This window comes from Hyperoodon ampullatus, assembly GCF_949752795.1.
Source record: "Hyperoodon ampullatus genome assembly, chromosome: 1".
NCBI classification, from domain to species: domain Eukaryota; kingdom Metazoa; phylum Chordata; class Mammalia; order Artiodactyla; family Ziphiidae; genus Hyperoodon; species Hyperoodon ampullatus.
The window spans coordinates 95915554-95927769 of record NC_136914.1 but is presented as its reverse complement, the minus strand read 5'-3'; the positions used below and the strand labels follow the sequence as shown (position 1 = coordinate 95927769).

Below are 12216 nucleotides of genomic sequence, written 5' to 3'. Positions count from 1 at the left end.
GATGCAAAAGTTTTCATAAGCGGAGCGCAAGTAAGTGGTGGCAGCACTGCTGGTCTGAATCTGGGTCACTAAAGATACACTCCTCTCCAAGTCTCTGATTCTCAGTAATTCCCAACCCAAGGTAGGAATAGATTTGTAGAAAGAGATACACACAAACAGCAGGCCCTCCTCCCTACCACATTTGCTCCTCAACAACTACATTTCTATGGCCCGCTGTGCCATAGAAAGCTTTCCACTAGCTATTTTAAATGCACTGATCAAAACATTTTAAAAAATAAATTCACACTAAAGCTTAGATTTCAAGCTTTTCTTGAAAAATCAGGTCTGGCATCACTGGGTCTGCACGTACACATCACAACCACAGCTGAAGCTGAATAGGGCTAACCTCAGCAAAAAGGCAAACCTCTCTTCAGCTCCACCTACTCACCAATCTTGCCTAAGCCTGTATGAATCTGAGACTGCAAGCTCTGTTGAAGAGATAACACGAAACACTTTGTGCTAAATATAACCTTGACTGCTCTCTAAAGAAGGATCATAGTAACAAGAGGGCATTTGTTGTTCTGGGCACCCTGATGGGTTTGTGTACCTGTATTTGGAGCAGGAAAAACTAAAATGCTCTGCTGGGAGAGGAAGGGGAGTAAGAAATACTCCAAGGGAAAGGCAGTGTCAAGGAAGCCGAGTCCTTCCTGGGAAGGACCAGAGATAAAGCACCCAATAGCAGGGAGCCAAGAAGAGTTTTCAGAGATCAGAAAAGTCAAATAGTCTCTCCTCAGGTGTGCAATGAAAACTCCTGAAATCTAAATTATTTCCTCTAAGGAATCTTTAGTAATATCCACACTAGTCACCACTCTTTTGTGTGGATTGTCTGAGAAAACTAGAAGAATTTTAATTTTCACACATAGTCAAGCTGCATAACGCAGAAAAAGTACATAAAGATGCAGGATCCTGGGCTTCCCTGGTGGCGCAGTGGTTGAGAGTCCACCTGCCGATGCAGGGGACACGGTTCGTGCCCCGGTCCGGGAAGATCCCACATGCCGTGGAGTGGCTGGGCCCGTGAGCCATGCCCGCTGAGCCTGCGCATCTGGAGCCTGTGCTCTGCAACAGGAGAGGCGACAACAGTAAGAGGCCCGTGTACCGCAAAAAAAAAAAAAAAAAAAAAGATGCAGGATCCTGATGGCAGGGGGGGATCTGAAAAGAGTCGAGAATTTGCAGAAATCCCAGGGTCTTGGGAGATGTGATATGATCCTACTACTAGGGAGCCAGGAGCAGGACATATGTGACATCTGTGATACATGGAATGGGCAAGACTTCCCTAGCACGTCCTCATGTTTCTGTGCAGCGCTATCTATGCCCTTCCTCTTCTCCAGGTGACAGCCTATAGGTGCTCAACTGTCTTGGCCTTTGTGGGGCTTTCCTCCTCTCGGGTGACAATCCCTGGATCGCCCACACTTGCTATATCAACTACAGCCCAGGAGGCAACACCCTCCATCCTACAACCTTTATCCAAGGTATCTGGGCAAGTCTGAAAGATCAGCTAAATTTAACTAAAAACAGTAAACTTCTGAATTATATGTCTAATATTTTCTTCTTAGCTTAAAAGCCCCAAATCAAGAAACAATGTAGTGAAGAGGAAACAGCACAAGAAAGTGAAATGGGGGGAAGGTGTACATCTGGTCTAAAAGGGAAAAAAAAGGACCAGAGTTTACATTCTGGATTTTCAAATTAAGTTGTATAAACTTTGAGCAAATAACCTTTCTGATCCTGTCACCACATCTGTAAAACAGAGATGATACAACCACCACTATCACTAATCAGCTAACATTTATTTCTCCCTTATTAACTGCTAGGCACTAAGCCATGAGTTTTAAGTGGATTTAACCATTTAATCATCACAAAAGTCTTATGAGGCAGGTATTATTATTATTCTCATTTTGTAGGTGAAAAAACATCACAAAGCTTTTATGATGCTTAGAAATAACGTGTAAGGTGCCTTGGGTGGTGGTTCACACAAACTGCTCAATAAATATTAGTAACTTCAAAAAAGTATCTGTGATCTCAAAGACTATAAAATCTAGGATTATAACCCACCTGTCAGCCAGGCTCAAACCCTTTCAGCCATTCTGTCCCCACCTACTTCAAACCTCAGCTCAGCAGTAAGGAGGCTCTAAGTATCTTGACCCACTTTAAGTCAAGGTGAACTTTTGTCACAAGGATCTTTGCTCCCAGAAGATGTCAACCAAAGAAACAGTACTCTATAGAAATAGGAATGATACTAATCCAAAGACATTCCTTAAGATAACCCTATTAGCCCCTTCCCCTTAGGGCTCAGAATTTGGCCAATGCAGCTGGCAGGTTAGGCAGGGCCAGAGCTAATAATTCAGCCACGATGGTCAGGAGATTGGTTACATCAATAGATTGAGCAAATAACTAAATATACTGAGGACAACAGGAGCCAGGTTTCTCACTGTCAGAGAATGGAATTCTAAAATAAACACTATGGTGTTGTACTGGGATGGGAGATATGGTATTGATATGAACTCATGGTTCTTTAGTATATAGAGATATAAAAATAGATAAAGGTGGGGAGGGGTATACGCATACATATATTTTCCTAGTTCCAACAGCCGAGAGGACCTAGAAATGATGATATTATAATAGCAAAGAGCACACCTACCACCCAGATTTTGGTTTCTACACACTATTCTTTTATCCTAAAAGGAGAAATGACCAAGTCCAAGTTTAGGGGAAGAAAAGCACAAGATGAGGCAAAATGTAAGGAAGTGCTTGAAGAACAATGAGGACCTATCAGGAGTCATCTTGAAGATACTCCCATTGGAAAATCTGGGACAATTTCAACATCAAACACGGAGGAATGATAAAATTAGAAAATCACCATTTGGCAATAATCACCTGCTAAATTAATGACTGAAAGTGTGACAAGGAATAGCTATTCACATCATCTCAAAGTATCTTTTCACAAAAACTTATTACTTATCTAATAAGTACAAAATGATTATAATTAATAAAAAGTGGAGAAACCTGACAACACCATCTTAATTACATGACAGAAGTTAAAATTACTAATAATGGGACAGAGATAGCATGTGCTTCCTGATATCATGCCCTGAGAATACAGCACTGCTTCTATGCTAGTACTGCCAAAAATTCATAACCTGAATATAAATCATGGGGAAAGAATAGTCAAACCCAAATTGAGAGATAATGTATAAAGTAACTTGACTGGACTCTTCAAAAATGTGGAGGTCACAGAGACAAGGAAAAACTAAAGAACTGTTCCAGATTAAAGAGACTAAAGAGACATGTACTATCCTGGATTAGACCCTAGACCCATAACGGACATTATGAGGACAACTGGCAAAGTCTGAATTGGGGGCTGCTGGCTAGATGGGTATCAGTGTTAACCCCCTGATGTTGACGGTTGTACTGTGGATAATGTCTTTTTTAGGAAACATACACTGAAGAATTAAAGAGTGATGTGGGACTTCCCTGGTGGCACAGTGGTTAAGAATCCACCTGCCAATGCAGGGGACATGGGTTCAAGCCTTGGTCCAGGAAGATCCCACATGCCACGGAGCAGAGAAGCCCGTGCGCCACAATTACTGAGCCTGCACTCTAGAGCCCACGTGCCACAACTACTGAGCCCGCGTGCCACAACTACTGAAGCCTGCGTGCCTAGAACCTGTGCTCCGCAACAAGGGAAGCCACCACAATGAGAATCCCACACACCACAACTAGAGAAAGCCCGTGCACAGTAACAAAGACCCAACGCAGCCAAAATAAATAAATTAATTAATTAATTAATTAATGGTTCAAGAAGAAAGAGAAAGGGAAAGAATAAGGCAAATGTGGCAAAATGTGAACTAGGAAATCTGGATGAATAGTATATAGGAGTTCTTTGTAACAGTCTTACAACTTTTCTGTAAGCTTGAAATTATCTCAAAATAAAGTTTTTTAAAATATAGATAGATAACAATATTAAGGCATGAAGCAATAACAGAACTGAAAGGCTTGTAGTCCCTACCAGCCATGCCCTCACCACTTCGTATCAGTGCCAAAGGAACATTCTATTTCAAATCCAATCCTTCACCTGTTTCTTTTCTTCTCTAGCCATAAAAAAATTATTATCTAAATGCTGAAGAAAAACACAGCACTGCAAGTATAGCCCAAAGATACCAGCACATTGTAGACAACGTAACAGATTTTGTTTTTCTAGACAATAGTAACCCCTTGTGGAAGACTTTGAAAATAAATCATTCTAACCTCTGAGAATTTGCTATCAAAATGTTAGATCCCCTATTACAGTAAATAATTTAAAGCCACTATTTACAAGGCAAACTTTACTAAACAATGTTATCCACTGTCAAAGCCAAAATTCCGCTAATAATACGGTAAGACAACAACTCTGCCAAAGAACTAAGCTGTCTCCTTTATATTCAACACTGATACCCTTCAGACTTCTCTGCACCATTTTACCCGTTGTCCAGTCTCCTTGAGAATCTCTTCCTGCAACTTCCTGATTCTTCTCCTTATCAGCTACATCTCAAATCTCCTCTCTGGATTTCTTTTCCTGGTGCCTGAAGTTCTGACGGTTTCTGGCTTTATTCTCACTCTGAATTTTCCCTCAGCAATTTCACAGTAATCTATAATTATCATTAATATATCAAAAACTTCACAGCTCTTGATTTGACCTTCTTTCTAACCACATTTGCAACTCACTGTTGGAGGATCATTCCTGAGATGTTTTGGCAGCAACTCAAGATCAGCATGTTGAAAACTGAACTTATTATCTTACATCTAAAACCTCTTCTTTCAATCTAAAAAAGAGTAGATATATGTATAACTGACTCACTTTGCTGTACAGCAGAAACTAACACAACATTGTAAATCAACTATACTCCAATAAAAATTGATTTTAAAAAATAAATAAAGAAAACCTCTTCTTTCTTCTAACATCCTCCCAATATTATTAATAGTATCTCTCTCTTGATCACCCAAGCCAGGAACACCAACAATATTTCTAATTCCTTTCTACCCTCTCTTCATCATTCTACATCCAGTAAGTAATCAAGTGTTAATCTTAACAAGTGTATTCCAACAGGTGTCTCAGGCCCTTACACTTTTTCATGTCTTAATAAGGACCTTACCATTTCTCACTTAGACCACTACAAGAACCTCTAAGTTACCTCCCTACTTAATACCGTATCTGACTCTAATCGATCCTTTACGTGACTGCCAGAATTATACTGTAAAATGAATTTGTAACTGTATTACTTCCTTGTTCAAAAGGCTGGATAGGGCTTCCCTGGTGGCGCAGTGGTTAAGAATCTGCCTACCAACGCAGGGGACACAGGTTCGAGCCCCGGTCCGGGAGGATCCCACATGCCGCGGAGCGGCTAGGCCCGTGAGTCATGGCCGCTGACCCTGCGCATCCGGAGCCTGTGCTCCGCAACGGGAGAGGCCACAGCAGTGAGAGGCCCGCGTACCACAAAAAAAAAAAAAAAAAAAGGCTGGATAGTTCTTCATTCTCCAAATAAAATTCAACCTGCTGTCTCCACACTATGAGACCAAGTATCACTCCCATGCATTTCCACTCAGGCCATATTAAACTGACATAAATACTGACAGTTGCCTTCATGCACCCAGGACCTTGTTCAAACCATCTCTCAAATTCAAATACCCTTTCATCAACTTTACTCTAGTCCAAAATGCTACCTCCCCTATGAAATTGGCTCTAGACTCCAACAGGAATCAATCATTTCTTTCACTCTGTGCTTCCAAAGGAATCTATACCTCCATCGTAACACTTTACACATATCTACCTTTTTATTAAATTGTGCTCATGTTTTCCCACCACATTATAAATTCTAAGAGAATAGAGAGTGTGTCATATGCATTTATTAACCCTCCAAAGAACCCACAAAAGTGTCTTAAGCATGGCAGGATCTTAAAAAATGTAGAACAAAACTCAACATACCTGCTGGCAACTCTCTAAATCGTAGGTATTCCATTGACCGTGTAGTCACAAGTGGTTTTTGAGGATAATAGAGAACATGGGCCAATGTATCCATACGAACATGAAAGTTGGTAATATAAACCCCCATAGCCTGCTTACCCATAGCAGACTGGTATGTGTTTCTAGGGGACTGAAGGTAGAAATGAAAAGTGGAATTGGTGAAAATTTAATTACTTCTAAATAAATAGACTTTACAGGGTACTTCATAAATCAGAAATATGGTTGGTAAAGTTCCTATTCTTTCCGAAACATAAGTGATAGCCATTTGGAATAATCAATTATGGCTCTTAAGAGTCAAACACAAGAATAAGCATATTAAATGCTGTAGTTCATCATCTTTACACTAAAAGGCTTTTCTTTCAGAAAAAACTACAGACTAATCTCTAATTTTTATTCTGCTTCCCCCAATTCCTCACAAAGCATGGTCAAAAACTGCTACCAACCTGGTTATGATCAGGAAAAGGAATAATAGATGCACAGACACCAAGAATCATTGATGGATGAATCTCACAGTGCGTATATGTGGAACAATAAGCTACTTCTTTCTCCTGTAAATCATCTGGGGTCATTGCGAGCATCACTGTTTCTTCTTCTAGAGTATCAATATATTCTACTACCCCACTGGCCACAAGATCCTGCCAACTAAAAAAGAATTCATTTAATTTCCTTACTTCCTGAACTATTTTAATTAACTAGGCTTCCTACTTAATAAAGAATATTCCTATATCTGTATGCATTCACATAGAAAGAGTCCCAAAATAAGCATATTATTGTTAACAGTGAAAGAAACAAGTTACTGAACAATACACATAAAGTATGGCTCTGTAACTACTGTTAGTTTGTTTTGCTCTGCTCTGATCTAAAGAACCTACTTGTGGGGCTAGGGTGAGTATATAAAAACAAAAATAAGGTCTGGAAGAACAAATACCCCAACTGGTAACAGTATTTACTTCTGAAAAGGAGAGTGTGAATTGGGGGCTTTTATATATTTTTATTACACCTATTTTTTGAATTTTTAACAATAAAAACATATGCATTCATATATTGCTAATAATAAATTGTAGAAGATTCTTTTTATTAAATTAATTATTATATTGTTCATATTATGTTATACATTATTTATATCACATCGGTTATTTCTTTTTCTTTTTTTTGGCCGCACCATGCGGCATGCAGGATCCTAACTCCCCAACCAGGGATCGAACCCATGCCCCATACAGTGAAAGCACAGAGGTTATTTCTTATTAGTAGCAGAGGTAGTCTTTACCATGTCACAAAGACTTTTACGCTTAAATAAAACCCTAAAAGTCTCTTACTTGATAACAAAAATTAAGAAAAAGGAAATGTGACTGCTAATAAGTACAAAGTTTCTTTCCGGGTCAATGAAAATATTCTGGAATTAGATAGTGGTAATGGTTGCACAATCTTGTGACTATACTAAAAACCACCGAACTACATAGCTTAAAATGCTTAATTTTAGGGCATGTGAATTATATCTAACTTTTTTTCTAACTGCATGTTCTTACCTGTAGTTGTTATATTCTCTCTCTTTCAATTGATCAATGTGCCTCTTCTTCAAAAGTAGCTTTTGTTTTTCCACAATAAGAAGTGGTCTACAAATACGGCCTGCATCTGTATAGATCCGAATCTCCCTCTCTCGAATATCTCTTATCATAGAAACCTATACATAAAAAGACAAAACAGTCTCATGAACTTTTATTTTCTCTGTATCATTAAGGCTTAGCTAAAGATACAATAGGATTGATAAATTATCAAATAAAATTAATAGATCTTAGTTTATCATTGTTCAATATACTAAAAACCTAGGTATAATTTAAAATTTTATATAGGATAAATATCTAACCTTGGTAATTATAAAGCTGAACAACATGTGGTAATAATGTCATGCAAAATAAATTAAAATGAAGAACATATATGTTTGATATCACAAATACTAGTATATTTCTTATTTTCTTGCTTTCCCTCTTTGGTAATTACATGTACTTCACACGTGTAACCTTTCAATATCCAGCCCTATATCACTCTGCCTTGATCAGGCTTTCCCAGTAATAAGCCTGACTTCTCACAATCACCTATAAGACAAATGGTTTATAGTCTAGCTCTCTGACAGAGCAGTCACTAGCCACACGTCACTACTGAGCACTTGAAATGTGGCCATTCTGAAAGGAGATATGCTGTAAGTATAAACTACTCACTGGATTTCAAAGATAGTATAAAAAAATAAAATAAAATTTATCATTAATAATTTTCCATTGATTATATGTTGAAATTGTAATATTTTTGATATATCAGGTCAAATAAAATATATTTAAATTATTTTCATCTATTTCTGTTTTTGGGGGGGCCACGCCGCATGGCTCATGGGATCTTACTTCCCCGACGAGGAACTGAACCCGCGTCCTTGGCAGTGAAAGTGCAGAGTCCTAACCACTGGACCACCAGGGAATTCCCTTTTTTTTTTTTACTTTTTTAACATGACTACTAGAAAAACATAAATTGCATATGTAACTTGCATTATATTTCTACTGGATAGTGCTAGAAAATATATTCCTGGAAAACATCAAAAATATTTTGGGAAAACTTACAATAAAGAACATAATATTAAAAGCACTACAGGGCTTCCCTGGTAGCGCAGTGGTTGGGAGTCCACCTGCCGATGCAGGGAACGCGGGTTCGTGTCCCGGTCCGGGAAGATCCCACATGCTGCGGAGCAGCTGGGCCCATGAGCCATGCCCGCTGAGCCTGCGCGTCCGGAGCCTGTGCTCCGCAACGGGAGAGGCCACAACAGTGAGAGGCCCACGTAACGTAAAAAAATAAAAAATAAAAAATAAAAGCACTACAGAATCTGAAGTGCCAATATAAAAAGAAATAAGTCAGTAAGTAAACAAATAAGAATCTTCAGTAAATTATCTAGATCTAATATATAATCTTAAAAGTCAACTAAGAAATGAATTGCCAATGAGTTGGGAAATGGAAAAACAGATTGGTATTTCTACACAAAAGTACTTCAAAAAAGTGAAATCACATCTGGATACTTTTATTAAAGAAAAGATTGGGTGGGGAATTCCTTCGTGGTCCAGTGGTTAGGACTCCGCGCTTTCACTGCCGGGGTCCAGGTTCGATCCCTGGTGGGGGAACTAAAACCATGCAAGCAACTCAATGCAGCCAAAAAAAAGAAAGAAAGAAAAGATTGGGTTTATTTAAGAAAGGAAAGGTTTGGATTACTCAGTTTTAAAATGATAGTAAATCATAAAAGCTTGATCAAAAACACCAAGTTCTCCCAAAGTAAAGAGTCAAAAGCCAAGAAAAAGATAAGTCCCACATTCCTAGCCCACTTCCTGTCCTTAGAAAATAATCTGAGATGAAACACTGTGTTTATGAGCAAAAACACCATGAGTAGCATTCTCAAATGCTTACCTTGAATCCTTAGAGAATTCCTAATAGAATATAGAATATTACAATACAGTTAATAGAATATAGCTCTTGTCTTAACAGGAAGACATAAACTGAGCTGTGTCACCTCAAAGGCCAAACAGTATCTTGTGTTCCAAAGGAAATAGGTGTTCTTGAGAGGACTATTGACAGGAAAGCCTAACAGGTCCAACACAAGGCTAAAGTTAGAAATGGGTAAAATGAGGACCTCTGATTATCAGAAAATATGAAGGAAAAGAAAAAGTACTAGACTGCTGAAAAATATACACAATTTTCCCACTAAGAAGCTCCCAACAACACTCTCCAATAGGAGATTAAAGAGCCTAGTCCAAGGACACAGGGTCCGTTTATAGTTTCAACACTCACTCACTCAGTGTGAGACACTACATGTCAGGCACCATGCTCAGAACTGAAAATACAAAGTCATATTAAGACATGTTCCCTGCCTCTGAGAAGTTAATAGTTTAGTAAGTGAGGTAGGCAAATAAATCAACAGTTACTATCTGGTATAAACATTCTGTCAGAAGTTATTTAAGGAAAATATGCCACATATAGTCACAGAGATAGATCTAAATCAGGGGCTCAGCAAACAGCCTGCAGGCCAAATCTGCCCTCACCTGCCATCTATTTTTTTTAAATAAAGTTTTACTGATTTATGTATTGTCTATGGCTACTTTTTACTACAACAGCAGTGCTGAATACACAACAGACACTGTAAGGTAAACCAAGACTAAAATATTTAATATCTGGTCCTTTAAAGAAAAGAAAATGTTTGCCAACCTCTGGTCTAAATCAAACTGGGTGGTCAGGTGAAATATCCTGAAGGATACGAGAGTTAACACTAGAGTTTTGCAGAATTGGTGAGATTTACCTTAAAAAAAGTAATAAGAACCCTTCTCCCTATTACCCATGTTTGAGGAGGCATGGGTGACAAGGAGCACAAGCATTCCAGGTTGAGGGAATGGGCCCATGGAAAGGTAAAGAGGCCTAAAACAGCATGAAGAATTTAATTTTATCCTAGAGAAGACAGAAAACCTAAAGGTAGCTCTCAGCAGAAACACCTGGCATTAACAAAGTTCTCAATCACAAAAAACACAACCAATTTTGGTTCTTAGGCTTTCTCTTAGCCTTGCCCGCCACACTCAAGTGAAGCATGCTGTTCCTGACTTCTTCAAGCCATGAATACGCCTGGGTCAAAATCCAGGGTTTGCCTGTTAGAGGAAGGCCTGGAGCAGCCAAACCTCGATTCTCTGCTTTGCTACATAGACAGGAGGTCAGCCTAAGTGTGTTACAGTTTCTCTCCAAACCCACTTTCTCCAAGACAGACCCAAAGGTGTAGATTTGAGGAAATCAAATGCCTGAGCCCAGCCCTCAATACAGTACACTAAAAGCAAAAGCCCTATTTTGGGGAGGAATAAAGCTCATACAGTATTTTGATAACTAAAAAAAAAAAAAAAAAAATCCATCCTAATCCCAGAGCACTTCAACATCCACCTAAACATAAAGGAGTCTAATAGAGGTGTATCACATTTCATGAATGAATCTCTGGATTCCGACAAAGGAGAAATCAGAGATATTCACTCGCTTTTTAAAAGCACTGTAGTCAGCTTTACAAAAAGATTCTCAAAAGAATTTTTTACTTCAAAATGTAATTTGAATTCCAAAATATAATTTAATACCAAATTACATGTCAAAATTTTAGATGCGTGTATCTAAGGCATTAAAGCAAACAATACCTTATAATTAAATCTAGCTCAAAACATCATCTAGACTTTTGAAAATGTGCTTTACAATTCAAAGGAAACCAGTTCAAGAAAGATACCAACGCAAAGATAACTTTCACTAGTCTTTATGCCTCGTTTGGAAATCCCAGAGATCATGTCCTCTTAAGTAATTAAGGACTCTTACTTCAGACACAATGATGTCCATCTGACGCCTCAATTTCCGTAGAGTGTTCATAAGTTGTTCAGGATCTTTATGTATTCCAACCCAGCAGCCATTAACAAAAATCTTGGTTGCACTAAAATGCAAAACCAAAAGCATTCTGTACTTAGTAACCCTATAATAAGCTATAACCAAAGATTAACAAGTTTTTTTAAAATTGTATTTATACACACTCAGCAATAGCTGCAGGAGAAATTTCTTCTAAATTTTCCATACTCCATTCTTCTAAAAATTCGAGAATTGGAGAAGGTTGAGATCCAACTGAAATATAAGCCATCAGAGCTAAATTCTTCACAAGTCCTACAGCATGGCCCTTGGAATAAATAAAGTACATATTACTCATACTGATTTAACATGCCTATCCAAATTCTTTTCCACAAACATTTTCCTCCAATTTGATTTCAGAATGTACTCTTACTTCCTAAGAACAAAATTATAATATCTTAGTTCTAAACTATACTACAGTTAAATAAAATTAAAAGTAATTATAAGTAACAAAAAATTACTTATAAAAGTAATTATACCCTACATGATTACTGTTGGACTTTCTGTCTTGAACATAAATTCTAATGCATTACCTCTGGAGTCTCAGCAGGACACACCATTCCCCACAACGTATTATGCAACTGTCTTGGTTTTGCTAGCTTGCCATCTCTACCAATGGGAGAATTTAAACGACGCAGGTGAGAAAGAGTAGATGCAAAAGTTAGGCGGTTTAATACCTAGAAAACAATAGTAAATCTTTAAAGCTTGGGCATTTCGGTTACTCACACTATCACGTTTTT

The 12216-nt window shown here is 38.2% G+C and overlaps 1 protein-coding gene across 1 annotated transcript in view; it reads right to left on the bottom strand.

The window, feature by feature from the left end:
* The window catches only part of POLR2B (RNA polymerase II subunit B), a 54665-nt gene that overhangs the window by 19676 nt on the left and 22773 nt on the right, over positions 1-12216 (bottom strand). Inside the window, exons 11-16 of the mRNA XM_079699721.1 lie at positions 12010-12153; positions 11605-11744; positions 11396-11507; positions 7561-7715; positions 6478-6676; positions 5996-6164 (exon numbers count right to left, since the gene is read on the bottom strand). Of these exons, the coding sequence (XP_079555847.1) occupies positions 5996-6164; positions 6478-6676; positions 7561-7715; positions 11396-11507; positions 11605-11744; positions 12010-12153 (919 nt within the window). The remainder of the gene's footprint in view (positions 1-5995; positions 6165-6477; positions 6677-7560; positions 7716-11395; positions 11508-11604; positions 11745-12009; positions 12154-12216) is intronic.